Below are 15,518 nucleotides of genomic sequence, written 5' to 3'. Positions count from 1 at the left end.
TCAGTTTATGAGAAAATTTTGAAAATATGAGATCTTTAGCAACGGTTAGAATTTTAAAGATACAAAATCCCCCCAAACTGAACTTTTATCGATTTAGTGTTGTAAATGGATTTACTTAAAAATATCGAAAGAATAACTTGATTTTTATTAGTATTGATTGTAAAGCGCATGGTGTCCTTAGCGTTTAAAAACTTCGAAAATGTGGTCTATTGACTTCATGATTCTTAAAATTTTCCTATTTTTCAAATTTTTTATGGTCTCTGTAAATATACATATATTGACAGTAAAATTTACATATAATTGTTATTTTATGTATTATGTACTTATGTTATGTTTGTTATACAGGATAATGAATAAGATAAAATAATACTTATTTTATACTATATTTGGTTTATATTTAAAAAAAAAAAAGATTAATTATTCTCTTAACATAAGATAATTTAATCCTTCCAAAGTAAAAGAAAATTATTTTTAATCTATGAAATTAAACTTATTTATCCTATTGTACCATTAAATATTACATCAATAATTTAAATTGTATAAACTTTAAATAAAAATAATTTTGACTAATAAATAAATTATATCATCATAATTTTTACATATATAAAATAAAATATAGTATAATATTATTTAATCTAATATTAATTATAATATTATCTTATCATATCTTAATCTTATGCGCCATTGTATATATTAGCTTTAGAATTTCATCTCTATGATCGGTGGATTAAGCATAAGGTTTAGGATTCAATCCTTCTATGAAAATACATTCAAAGGATACACTGATTACAGATATGAAATTAAAATCTTGAATTTAACAAAGTGATTCATTCTTATTCATAGTTTAATACATTGATGGTTACCTTCCCCTTATCCAACCATTTCAAACTTCAATGTGCAGATGAACGTGAAGCCGTTTGCGCAGAATGATGAACCACAGACAAATCCTCACTTGGCTGTTCTTGGTTCCTATATATTTCCAAGATGAAAGTTTAATGGTGGCAATGACTTTTGAATGGGGCAATTTTTTTTTTAAATGTTAATTTTGCTTTGTAAATTTTTGAATTTAACAGGTGAATGAATTCTAGACAGAGAGGGACTGGTGACAAAGGACTTTCACAGAGAAGATAAAGTAAAATATCCCTACTGGCCAACAAAAAATTTCACATCTTCAACTGCTCTAAAAGAATTTCTGATACTACTACGTTTATAATGTTAATGTCATATCAGCAAATCACCATATACGTCAACACATATAGTGAAGGAAAATTAATTCTTTAAAATTTCAAAAAATAAAGTCAATTTTGATAAATTATAATATAAAAACTAAAATCGAATTTTCATGCAATAACATGATGATCTGCAAAATTTAACCTATTCTATACTGAGAGAGATAGGATTAATAAGAAAATGAAAATTGTAGGGAGAAAATGCATTTACTGAGCTATCCAAACATTTCCCAAAGGAGCTGAGAATGGGTTAACAAGTACTGCCGGAGAGATCCCCAGAAAGAGCACTTCCATAAGATACTGATCCAGTCTGTGACGCAGATCCTCCTCGGGCTTTCTGAATCTGTCGTATCCTGAAAACATCTCTAGGCAGTGGTTGGCTTTGAACTGTTGTCGTTTCATCCTCCTCTTGCCCTGGTAAAATAAAAAAACAAAGGTAAGCCAAATCTCACCCTGAGCGGAGATAAGCTACTTTTTCAAATTTTAGGTCATTTCCAAAGTGGTTGTGGTTGTGGATTATACTTAAATGCCTACTATCATCTCTTTGATGAACTTGTGAAAATAAACTACTTTTTTCAATAATGGCGTGTTACATGTCAACGTGAACTCGACAGTTTAAACTCTCGGAAATAATTGTAGAGCTACATAAACCATAAATCAGCGATAAAATGCTTTGCCACATGTAAATGAGGTTTCACAAAAGTAACACACTGATTATGCACAAGTCTTCATTACCAACACTAAGATGAGGTATGTTCCTGTGCCCAACATTAGACTAACAAAAAATTGCACATATAAGTGTGAGAGCATATCCTAGTTAAATTGATTTCAACCCACCATGGCTGATCCCTCATCTCAAGCAGAAATAAGAAAATATGCCGTTATCCTCAAAACATAAGATATGGATAAGAAAAATTCATGCCAACAAATAAGGAATAAAACTTACTGTCTAGATCCTTTCTTTTTCCAAGTTGCCTGTCCCGCGGTCTGAAAGATGAGCTACTAGGGATGGGATGGGACTTGCTTGAACCAGAAAGATCACTTGTGGTAGGAGCAGGACCTGTAGTCCTTTGAGATGGGATGGTAGTTGATTTTTTAGCCTGGTCGGTTGGTAAGTCATTTTGCAAACAAATGGACAACACAATGTCTACATTTGGGGTTGGACCTGAAATCATTAATCAAAAGAAAAAGAAAAAATACCATAAAAAGACAAAACAAGGAGAGAAACAACTGCACTTTGATGGGACAACCAATTAGAATTACGGAGTATTTACATGCTCTTGCTACCACCTACCGGTGATTAGAATCATGCAAATGTGTCCTAGAAGACTAAAGTTATGTCTTTTACAGGATCATGCGTGTGAATATGAACTGATGCAAGAGCATCAAATATAGAGAAATGGGACTGCAGGGATGTCATCACTCTATATTAGTTTCTATGGTTCTACGTGAGTGGTTCTTATGCACCATGCCTAAAGGACTAAAATGTACAGCGAAGCATTCAAAATAACTTAAGGCACAAATAGGGACAAAGCCTTGGAGACAAGGAAGGCTTCCCTCCCCCTTGGATTTTGAACTCTTTGTGTGTGTGTGTATACATAAACTCTTTCTCACACAAAAATTTCTATAATGCATTTAGTGCCAGACCCACCTAGTTACTAATTTGATTTTCTTCGACTCTGTCAATGTTACTAGTTGATTTTTTACACCATAAATTAAGGATTTACCTTTTCAATTAATCAAACAGCCATTTGAGCAGTCTCTTCTTATACTTGTAGAAGAAACTACAACAACAAAAAATTCAGTTGCTATAGTTTGCATACAAAATCCACTGTGCATGAAACTTTATTTTTATCGTCATCTTCAATTTCCAATCATCCTTTTCAATTTTTTAAAAAGTTTTGTAACTTCTATTTAATTTTTATTCAATTCTTTATGTGGTGCCTGAAATTTGTATATTTTATGCTTATCAAAATAGATATTTTTATACATTAGATTATCATTTCATTTGAATTCAGTATTCTTCCTATATTTTCTTTCTCAAAGAGGTTCTTTTTTATTATTCTATTGTAGCTTTTTCCCCGAGGCATGAGCCTTAAGACACAATGTATTAAAAATAAAAGTAATATATTAAAATGGATAAAATTAACAATGAACCATTATTCCAAAGTTAAATGCTAGTCAATTTCTGAGGGCAACTAGAAAAGACCAATGAGGGCAAAACAAAAAATTTTCTTAGGAGACCAATTTAGCAAGGACTTGAAGGTTAAAAAATGATGTGTTTCAAATAAATGAAAGAAACTTGTGATCCTGAGTTAGCAGAATACTGGTGATAGTGATAAAAAATAATAATAAGACACAAGTTCAAATTCCTGAAATGCAAAATAGGAGCCCTGTCTCCTCTCCTTCTGTTTCCCATTCTAAACCCACTTTGCCACCTATCCTATCCGGTGCCTCCATAAGCCTTCCAATCACAATTTCATTACCACATCCAATGATTTCAAAATATTAATGCAATTTGCATAGGTGTGTATTAATTGCCAGGAATTTTGCGGTTTAATGATTTATGAAACCAACTAAAGATCTGGTCCAAAATCTATCTTCTAGCAAAATAATTTGCCATCTACATCATCTTTTCTTTTTCTTTTTTGTGGTTTTTTTGGTTGATATTCAATTTTAAAAATATAAACAACTAATTCCTACGAGAAGGTTTGATTCATTGGTTGTGAATTTGTACCCTGTTTGTTTTCCTTCTTATTTTCAAATGCAATTTGGTTCCTTTTGGCATACATTTAAAAAGGAAAAGCACAAGCATTGATTGCATGCCATTCTCTTGCTCCATACTCAAATTTAGCACATCATAGCCACCAACGCATCATATACTTTGAAGCGTGGCATGAGGTAGGTCCTAGAAATACCATTTAGATCATAGGTTGATATTATTCAGTTATCACATCTTTCCTGAATTTAAACCCTAGTTTTACCATTTAGATCATAGGTTGATAATATTAAGATATCACATCTTTCCTAAATTTAAACCCTGGTTTTTCTAGTTTTAATTTCAATTCAAGTTGTAATCTACAGTTTCTGTTGCTTTCTACCGATCCTGATGTCTCATTTGACAATGACTAAAGAAGAAAACAAGAAACCAGTTTCTAAAAGATGTCATTCTATTTGAAGGAAAGACATCAATAGACAGTAGCAATGTGAAAACCACTCAATCAATCTGACAAATTCAAGTAGATGCATTGCTCTATTTCATTGTAAATATGTTGCATTCAGATTATGAGTTCAAATTTGAATACAGATTATAAGTTTATATCAATTAGCATTTGATATTACAGGATGCAAAACTGCAGTAGGAGTTTAAAAGGTTACCCTCAAGAGCAGGCAAGCTTGTCAAAAATGCTAGCAAAGCAGGTGGTGTTCCTTTCAGTACTTCATGAAATGCATTGGCAGATCCACCGTCCGCCATGGCAACTGTGGAATTTGACAAGGGGTTGGAAGCAGCACCTGATACCATAACCATGGGATTTGACAGGTTGGAAGCAGCAAGAATTGCAGGAGCTGTTGTGTTTGGAGGAACTGCAGCTCCTATGTTCAAACAAGTTCAGTCTGTTAAGTATTTACTATTTCACTATGATTCAACAAGCATAGAATTCAATGTTTTAAAAGGCAATGATATAAAAAAGGGAATGGAAATGGAAACACCACAAAATCTTAATGATTAGAATTCCTTAAGACTTACACCTAGGAGTATGCATCACATGATCAACCAGCTTCATTTCTATTGCAGTAAATGTAAAACAGTTTTCAACAATAGAAAAGGGCACAAAGCTAATATGCTGTTTAGGGGTCAAGACTTCAAAAAGAATAATAGTAGTAAAAGATTTCGTTCTTTTCCGTCTGCTGATTTAGTTGGCCAAATTTCAACTTAAGGAAAGATCTATCAAGGCTTTATTATTACATTTAGAATTTGAGGACAATCAAAAGGATTGTAATGACTGAAGCCAAACTAGATTAATACATCTTCTAACAATTCCTGAATCAGGGCTCAGTTATTATTGTATTATTTACAGTTTTAGGATAATCAAAACAGTACCAATACCTGGTGGCAAACTTGACTATTACATCTTTTAACAATTACTGAGAAAAAAACCTTTTCTATATATATTTTCCAATGACTCCAGACCAGAAGACCAGGCCCTTCAGCGTACTGAATTTTGTTCCTTATCATTTAGCATTCCAATATATTTTATATTTCTTTTCTCTTCAATACTCAGTTTCTTTGCCATTTCCAGGGACATTAGTATTTATAGAAAAATTAATAGGCCTATTCCTAGGTATAACATTCCAAATTTGAGAACTACGACACTGAGTAAAACCGCTTTGCCATCTATCAATGAATGATTTTGGTTTAATTTATTAATTAGTCATATGCATGCATGTCTCATAATGCTTCAAATCACCAGAGTAGACCAAAGATTGATCATCTGATGGGATAAATCCCAGAATTGGTCACAGGATCTTAGATTTTAAAAAAAAAAAAAAAACTGAGGTCTAGAAAAGTTTTTGCTTGGTTAACTAGGACATGAATACAGCCACAAGTAATTCGGTAAGTCCTTATTGGCACATGGCACTATCCTACACCATCAGTGACAATGTCAAACTTAATAGTTTGTCACCCCATGGCAGTCCTTAACCCTCTTTATCACAGGGTGAGTGAGTTGTCATCACCTTATTACTTGCAATATCGATGCCTCTTTAGCCTATAAATATGCCTTGTATAACCTCATCATGGAGCAAGTCAACTGGACAAACAAAACCTACTAATGATTTCAATTGCCATCATTTTCCATGTCACTTACATTGATAACAATTGTTTTGGTTTATTTCGTTTGCATGTCACTTACAAAAATAATCTAAAGTTGAGAAGGAAATAGAATCCCACTGGAAGGAATCACAAGATTGTTGAGGTCCATAGGTAAATTTTGTTAATCACATCAAACAATGAATATTCATGCTTAGATGACTACATAATTCTCTGGAAAGGACTCTTATAAGTTTATATTCCAATCCCACTATAAACCAATGTATATGGATAAGTCAAGACTATAATTAAAACAAAGACAACAAGGACAGATCCTCCATCCATCCATGATACCTTAAAGTTGCAAAGGAAAATAGAAACCCATTGAAAACAATCACATGATTATTGAGGCAACGAGGTATATTTTTTACTGAAATATAGGCCTAAATTCATGCATAGATGAGTACATAATTCTCAGCAAAGGAATTCTTAAGAGTTTCTAGTCCAGTCCCACTAAATACCATTGCATATGAATAAGTCATAATTATAATTAAACACAATGACAACACTTGAGATCCTCCATCCATCCATGGTCCCCTAAAGTTGCTCAGGAAAATAGAACATCATTGAAAACAATCACGTGATTATTGAGGCCTATATTTTTTACCGAAATAAAAGCTTGTTACTGAAAATAATGATTCAAGAATCAATACCAGGATGTTGCTTTGGATCATAAATCACCATTTGAGATGTATCTGGATGATGGACTTTAAGAGAAGAAGTTGAATTGCTTGTTGGTACTGATGGACTCTTATCTGTACAAATGAAAACCAGATTCAGACAAATGGGTAGTAGCTAAAAAAATATTAACCTGGAACAAGAACAAATAGAAAAGTTTTACCAATAGTTGCAGATCCATTAGAGAGAGCTGACTTCTCCACTTTCTTACCAATGTTTTTAGCAAGCCACTGAAGAGAATATCAATGGAGTTTCAAAATTAGCAAATATAATGTCAATAATTTAAACATTAAGACACAGAACGAAGAAGGTCACCAGCATTGCCTGTTCCTATCTTTTTTTAGTAGTTTGCTTCTACAAGTTCTTACGTTTACAAGCACCATCATAAATACAGTTGTCAGAAATTACACAAAGAAATCTTAAATTTTTTGTCATATCTATTGCTAAGACATGGGTGCCAAGTTTATGGTTTTATGCAAGAACCATAAATGTTGGTCAAGCTTCAAACATCAAGCAGGTAGATGTTATGGAGACAGACTTCAATAATCTGGGGCAAGAAATATCAGCATATTTGCATTTGACTAGAGATGTTGAAAGGCAGGAATGCATTTGGTTCACTGAAAAGTTTAGAAAGAGCCTAATTATGGATCTACCTTTACAATGCCATTACACAACCCTATCAAACACAGGTTATGACTAAAATAAAAAATAATGTCACTTACAATATGAAAAGGGATCTATGAACTTCCAAATTTATGTACCATTATCAAGTTTGAAATGGTACACAGTTATTTTGACATGGAAATTTGGAAGTTCATTTTGTAACTTCATTACATCAATGAACTTCCAAATTTCCCATCAGTCATTAGCATAGGTCTCTCATTTTTTGTTTAAGCATTTACTTTTATTATAATCTACATCTACAATCCATCACAACAATCTAAACACTCATATCAGTTTTTAACACTCTGCTGCCATCCTCAAAATTTTGATGCGTCTCTCTCTCTCCCCCTCTAACTATTAGCATCTTGGAGGATTAAGAAGCAGACTTTTGTTGCAAGACTGATTGCTAAATAAGACTACATAGCTATAGCTCATCCATTTGTGAATTGGTTTGGCTAGAACACTTGCAAGAGGAGCTTGGATTCAGACATGCATAGCCTATAAATCTCCTACGTGACTACCAAGCAGCCATATCTGTTGCTTCTAATCTATGTTTTGCAACATTAGAGAGAGAACTTTCTAAATTGAAACTCACGCAAGACCAGTGAGATATGTAGATCAGTTAGCAAGCTTGTTAATTAAACCTTTAGGATGTTCAAGCGTGACTTATATTTGTAACAAGCTAGAAGCTATGCAGTATATGCACCAGCTTGAAATGGAGTGTTACAAGGTGTAATACGGTAATATTATCTTTTGTACATAAACACTAAGAAATAGGACATGGTCAGACAGCTCTCAAAGTGCTCCTTTATGTCATTCTCTCCCCTTTTATGCGCTAGCAATGTTTAATATTTTTCAGTTGCAGGGATAAGAGCAGGAGAAGTGTTGAAGTTGTATTTGAGTGTTTTACTAGTACTGGGCCTTTATCTGTGGTTCAAGAGTGACTGCAAGTAATGTTTGCCAGTTCACCATTTTGAACTCAAGAACGTATAATCATGCATCAGCTCTCCTTGAATTACATGGGCAAGTAAATGACAACATCCAGCAGCTAGTAAATTTTAAACCTGTGTGATCCAGGCCTAACAAATAAGTGCAATATGAATCCAGGTGTGACACCTGACAGATATGTGTTTTTTTATCTTTGTCCCTTTCTGAATTTAGATGCCAAAATGCTGCTTACAAACTCCAAGCTAAACCAAAATCAGGTTATCATCAAATTCCCACCTAAAGAGCAAAGTTACTAATCACAAATCAAGGCAACATCAAACGTCCAACATACAAAGTTTTCTTACTAGTATTAATCCTATATCCTAACTCTTAGGAAGGCTTAATACTCACAAAATTTTTCCACCTTGCACACAAGTAACAACAGATATTAGCCCTAAGCCACTGTTTACTGAATGTCCTAATTACACCCTCCTGCATTCACTTGTCATAACTTGTCCTGCTTAACCATCCTTTCTATTAACAGAAATCAGTATTAGTGACGTATCTCACCAAACATAATTCCTGTTCCAACATATAGTGAATTATGCCATCACTCTTTATCTCTCATGCAACACAATTTTTTTCCATTTTCTTATTGAAAGGCTTTGTTTTGAGAAGTGCCATTCCATCCAACAATTTACACAGTCATGACTTATGAGATACTACTAACCATAAATACAAAAATTGAACATGCAAAAATCAAAAGGGCATGAAGTCAAAGCATCACTGAGAACTTCAGTAATGTTTTTATTGTCACAACTAGACATGATTCTTTACACAGATTAAACGAATGAATGAGGGATGCAATATAAAATTAATCCATCTCAAATTAGAAATGGTTTATTCTGATAGGAGTAACCTCTTGCCGCGACAAATGGTCAAGATCCTTGGAGGAACAGGGCCAGAGATCCTTGAAACTGTAGCGTGATACAACTTCTTGTAGAGAACTCTCCAATGCAGAAGCAGCCTCTTCACTTGTTCCAGAGAGAGCTTCTTTCCGTCTTTGCTCAACCTAAAATGAAGTCAGCTATAGTTATGGCTCCTCTTATGGGTCAAGAAACACAATTTCCAAAGATGAAGATTTGAGGGTTGATATTTAAATCACATATTGAAGATATTGTTCAATAAAACTGATCTACCAAGTATTTTCCAAAGAATGTAAGTATGATCAGAATAAAATGCTGTGGCTCTCCATGTTTTCCTGAGAATTTAAGACCCTTCATAGTTACAGTTTCAAATCAAACTCGAAATTTAGAGCAGCTTCAAAATAATATCCAGAACTCTACCATGCATATTGAAACAAGGATCTAAGAAATCTGGAACAGCTTCAAGATTAAGCTGGAAAAATAAAAAGTAATTGTGGGAAAACACTTATTTACAGCTGATTGTAATATTGTAATCTGTATATTTATATTTGTATCTCTAGAATTAAGTATTTGTATCCCTAGAATTAAGGAAGATTTAGTTTCCTAGTTTAACCCCTAGTTAGTTGTATATAAACCTAAGATTCTTGTATAATTCAAATAAGCAGTTTTTCAATATACATTCAGTTTCCACATGGTATCAGAGCTTTAGGCTCTTCTTGGGAAGCAAAATTTTCAGCCTTCATTGCTGACTTTTTTAGGCCTTCATTGCCGAATCCTGTTTAGGCCTTCATCGCCGAACCTTTTCAAAGAAAGATATCACTACCACCCAATTTGAGAAAATGTTAACTGGGAAAATCACTAGAGTACTACAGATGTCTCAGAAACAAGGAGAGTTCAACAGGGAAGAGATTGAAAAGCTGAGAAACTTATTGCAAATCCTTGAAAAACCTACTATGGTATGTTCTTTGGGTAAAGTTTCTAGTTCAGGTAAAGCTTCCGGTTCTCATGGATTAAATGTCTCGGCTAAGCCTATTACGAGTTCTTGGGTCATTGACTCAGGAGCCACAGACCACATGACACATTCCTCACAAAAGTTTAGTACATATAACCTGTGTCCTAGTAATAAGAAAATTGTTGTTGCTGATGGTTCACTTACCACAGTGGCAGGATTAGGAGATGTTCAAGTTAATCCCTCGTTTGTTCTCAAAAATGTTCTTCATGTTCCTGGATTGTCTATTAATCTGATATCTATACAAAAACTTACCAGAGATATGAATTGCAAAGTAACTTTTTATCCCTCTTATTGTGAATTTCAGGACCAGAGTTCGGGAAAAATGATTGGACTTGCTAAGGAGAAGGATGGACTATACTATCTTGAGACATCAAATAACACAAGTAGTATCAAAAATAGTTTACCTTTGTCATTTCTTTCAGAAAAATCTTCCAATAAAGACAAAATTTGGCTTTATCATTTTCGTCTTGGACATCCTTCTTTTGGAACCTTGAGAAACATGTTTCCTTCTTTGTTCAAAGGATTAAATGTTGAAGATTTTCATTGTGATATTTGTGAATTTACAAAACATAGACGTGTGTCTTTTCCAATCAGTAACAAAAGAAGTTCTACTCCCTTTTACTTGATTCATAATGACATTTGGGGTCCCTCTACAATTCCTAATATTTCTGGTGCGAGATGGTTTGTTTCATTCATAGATGATTGTACTAGGGTCTCTTGGGTTTTTTTACTTAAATCCAAATCAGATGTGAATAGTGTATTTTTAAGCTTCCAAAACATGATCCAAAATCAATTTGGAGTGAGAATCAAGAGATTTAGGTCTGATAATGCAAGAGACTACTTCAACCAGAGTCTATCCACCTATTTTCAAAAAAAAGGGATTATCCATGAGTCATCTTGTGTTAATACTCCACAGCAGAATGGAGTGGCAGAGAGGAAAAATAGTCATTTACTAGCCACAACCCGAGCCTTTCTTTTTCAAGCAAATGTACCTAAATCTTATTGGGGGGAAGCTGTTCTCACTGCCACACACATTATAAATAGGTTACCTTCAAGAGTTTTGGGATTTAAAACTCCTATGGAACTACTCTCACAATTTTATCCCAACCTCAATACCACAAACAATCTCACACCTAGGATATTTGGCTGTACATCATTTGTTCATGTTCACAGTCATAACAAGGGAAAGTTGGATCTAAGAGCGATTAAGTGTATTTTTGTGGGGTATTCTTCAACTCAAAAAGGATATAAGTGCTATCATCCTCTTACCAAAAAATTCTATGTGTCTGCAGATGTCACTTTTGAAGAAAATAAACCATTTTTTACTCAACCTTATCTTCAGGGGAAGACTTCATTCATGGAAGATAAGGATAAAGACTTCTTTTTGCTTGATTTGCCCCCTTCTTCAACATTTACACCAATTAATTCTTCTGAGTCGAAACCTGTTTCTACTAAGCCCAAGTCAAACACTGAATTTGAGTCTGAACCAATTCCAAATACAGAAGATGTGACAAAGGATGATATTGTTCTTGATTCTATGAAGGAATTACAGGTGTACTCAAGAAGGAAAGTTCCAGATCCTGAACCAGGGCCAGTCCAAGAACCTGATCCTAACTCTGGAAATGAGGTAACTACAGTTTTTGACTCTGTTTCTCAAAATGAGCATGAATCTCCTAAAACTATAACTAGTGATTATGATTTGCCTATTGCCATTAGGAAAGGAACCAGAGAATGTACCAAACATCCACTATACCCAATATCTAATTTTGTGTCATTTGAAAAATTCTCACCATCCCACAAAAATTTTCTTGTGAGCCTAAACACTATTTCTGTTCCAACTACATTATCCGAGGCATTATCCAATGAGAAATGGAGGCAAGCCATGAAAATAGAAATGGAGGCCTTAGAGAAAAATCAGTCATGGGAACTGGTAGAGTTGCCTAAAGGAAAAAATTCAGTGGGGTGTAAATGGGTTTTCACTGTAAAATACAAGGCAGATGGTACTGTTGAAAGGTATAAAGCCAGGTTAGTGGCTAAGGGCTACACTCAAACCTATGGAGTGGATTATCAGGAAACCTTTGCTCCAGTTGCCAAGATGAATACAGTTAGGATTTTGTTATCATTGACTGCAAATTACAATTGGCAGCTTCAACAATTTGATGTAAAGAATGCTTTTCTACATGGTGATTTGGAAGAAGAAATATATATGAAGGTTCCACCGGGATTTGGAGGTCATCTAGAAGCAAACAAAGTATGCAGGCTAAAAAAGGCTTTATATGGCCTTAAACAGTCTCCTAGAGCTTGGTTCAGGAGATTTGCCAAAGTGATGCTAGCAATGGGATATAAACAGAGTCAAGGAGATCACACATTGTTTATCAAGCACTCTGATTCAGGGAGAGTCACAGTTCTATTAGTGTATGTTGATGATATAACTGTAACTGGAGATAATGAAAAAGAGAGAATCTCTAAAACAGTGTTTGGCTAGAGAATTTGAGATAAAAGAGCTAGGGAGATTGAAGTACTTCCTAGGAATTGAAGTAGCTCACTCACGGCATGGTATTTTTATCTCACAACAGAAATATGTGATGGATCTTCTGAAGGAAACTGGGAAGCTTGCATGTAAACCTGCAAATACCCCTATAGATCCTAATCATAAAATTGGAGAAGCTAATGAAGATGCTGCTGTAAATAGAGAGATGTACCAAAGATTAGTTGGAAGACTCATTTATCTCTCACATACTAGACCTGATATAGCATATGTTGTGAGTGCGGTAAGTCAATTTATGCATAGTCCTAAAGAAGTGCACCTACAGGCTGTCTACCGTATATTGCACTATTTGAAGGCCAATCCTAGGAGAGGTATCTTATTCAAAAGAAATTCGGGGTTAGTTCTAGAAGCATATACAGATGCTGATTATGCAGGTTCAGTAACTGATAGAAGATCTACCTCAGGCTACTGTACTTTCTTAGGTGGTAATCTTGTGACTTGGAGGAGTAAAAAACAGAATGTGGTGGCAAGATCAAGTGCTGAAGCAGAGTTCAGAGCAATGGCTCAAGGAATTTGTGAACTACTATGGTTAAAGATTATCTTAGAAGACTTGAAGATCAAGTGGGATGGACCAATGAGACTCTACTGTGATAACAAGTCTGCAATAAGCATTGCACACAATCCTGTACAACATGACAGAACAAAACACATTGAAGTAGACCGGCATTTCATAAAGGAGAAACTAGACAGTGGGTTGATTTGTACACCTTATGTATCAACCAAGGGTTAACTTGCAGATGTGTTGACTAAAGGTCTCAGTAGTGCAACATTTCAAGGAATTATTTCCAAGCTGGGAATGGAAAACACCTATTCACCAGCTTGAGGGGGAGTGTGGGAAAACACTTATTTACAGCTGGTTGTAATATTGTAATCTGTATATTTATATTTGTATCTCTAGAATTAAGTATTTGTATCCCTAGAATTAAGGAAGATTTAGTTTCCTAGTTTAACCCCTAGTTAGTTGTATATAAACCTAAGATTCTTGTATAATTCAAATAAGCAGTTTTTCAATATACATTCAGTTTCCACAGTAATAAGTATGATCCAATAGAAAATTGCTACCTTCAACATGCTAGTTAGATCACCATATGTTTTCTCAAATTGGGTGAACCGTTTCCAGACCTGCAAAAGAGGGCAGTGTCACATACATTTAATACATTCTTAACAAACAATAAGCAAAATCCATCATTTAATATACAAACTAGTCATTTCAAAAGATAAACTTATTGAAAATAAGAAAACATAGCCTTTCCAACTAACAGCTATTTCTCAGCTCTAGTATCACAAGCTTTTAAAGGTGTCAACAATGTGAATAAGAAGATAACTAATCAGGATGATATCACCTTCTGCTGGTTATGTCATCAGTAAGTTGTTACATTTCTCTTTAAAGTGGGAAACAGTTAAATCGAGGAGTAAATTACTCCTGGCCTTCAGTGCAATGTGGATGCTTTCTCTCACAATTGGGAAAGCTAATATCTCTTTCCATTTCCGTGTTCAGGCTCAAATTTGATTAATATTTTGAACAAGGGCTATTTGCAGTGACTTACAGAAAATTTGGAATAAATTAGAACAATGACCTATTCTTGCATTCGTCCTAAGTGTTAGCTGTAGATATTTACATATATTAAAATAACCATTACTATTGGTTTCACTTGCAATTAAAGGAGCTTTTATTCAAAAAATCTACTAAGGATAGTTATGTGGCATAGAAACCAAGATAGCAAAGCAAGTACTTATAAGGATAGAAGGAATAGAATCTTTAATTGTACACGCATACTGAACGTGGGGAGATAAAAGAAACTGATGACTGAGTGAACAAGAAGGCAATGAAGAGGCCCAACCAGAATTTATGGAGACAACAAAACCCCAAAATCAACACCACTTAACAGAACCTATACCCTAATATCAAAGGAAATGTTAAAATAAAGGCTGTGTAGGTATTTCCCTCAAATTGAATGAAAGCAGATGCTCTCTCATTAAAAGCACATAATAACAGTAGATAATAAACAAGAGAGCATCTTGCTGATAGTTTCTAGTTTCTAAAGATAAAAAGCAGAAAAAAAACTAAATATAACATGCAAGAGCAAATGAGGACCAAAGGTTTTGATGAGTAATGGTGCAAAGATATTTACAATGTTAGGGAGGTAATCCTTCAACCAAAGAGAGGTACAATGCTGTTTCTCATCAATCAAATAGATTGGACCTCTTTAATAGATGTTGTGATTATTATGATTTCAAAGATACTTCCTCCTATTCACCAACACTTTACACTGATAGATAAAAGCAGATTTTGGTCAATTTTATTTTGAGAACTTTGCTTTCAAGAATATTGCACGTACATATTTTTATGTATTATATTTTCCTTCACTAATTTTTTCTGCTTCTTGGAAGCATAAGAAAACTCAATCATAGTTGTGTATGGAAGTCTTACTATCGGATCATAAATATCATTTATAAAGTAGCTTCACCATGTCTCTATATCCAAGCTAGCTAAGTTACCATCAGAATTCTATCACTAACCCTTAAGAATATATCCTGTATGCAACCAGCTGTTCTAGTTATAAAGCTTTTGAACATCTTTATAGATGTGAAGATATGTTGCCCTCTTTTTTCTGATTTTCTTTTTTATTTTTTTAATAGTTAGGTTCGCATGCTCTGTAGATAT

General features: G+C 34.1%; 1 protein-coding gene across 6 annotated transcripts in view; it reads right to left on the bottom strand.

Annotated features, from left to right (window-relative positions):
* Positions 1-695: 695 nt before the first annotated feature.
* Positions 696-15,518, bottom strand: part of CSTF77 (Tetratricopeptide repeat (TPR)-like superfamily protein) — a 29,228-nt gene continuing 14,405 nt past the window's right edge. For 3 of the 6 annotated variants that reach the window (XM_089741202.1, XM_022891147.2, XM_089741204.1), the window contains 7 exons: positions 13,916-13,975; positions 9,287-9,439; positions 6,941-7,007; positions 6,753-6,854; positions 4,608-4,823; positions 2,176-2,394; positions 1,260-1,643 (listed from right to left, as the gene is read on the bottom strand). In XM_089741202.1, the coding sequence (XP_089597328.1) occupies positions 1,480-1,643; positions 2,176-2,394; positions 4,608-4,823; positions 6,753-6,854; positions 6,941-7,007; positions 9,287-9,439; positions 13,916-13,975 (981 nt within the window). In that variant the 3' untranslated portion in view covers positions 1,260-1,479. Of the gene's footprint in view, positions 970-1,259; positions 1,644-2,175; positions 2,395-4,607; positions 4,824-6,752; positions 6,855-6,940; positions 7,008-9,286; positions 9,440-13,915; positions 13,976-15,518 lie in introns of those variants that run through there. The other 3 variants (XM_022891146.2, XM_089741203.1, XM_022891149.2) reach the window with 3 other exon arrangements.

The sequence above is a fragment of the Durio zibethinus genome, chromosome 12 (genome assembly GCF_047325235.1).
Source record: "Durio zibethinus cultivar Kanyao isolate XHJ-2024 chromosome 12, ASM4732523v1, whole genome shotgun sequence".
In the NCBI taxonomy this organism is placed as follows: domain Eukaryota; kingdom Viridiplantae; phylum Streptophyta; class Magnoliopsida; order Malvales; family Malvaceae; genus Durio; species Durio zibethinus.
This window is presented reverse-complemented; position numbering and strand designations above follow the sequence as displayed.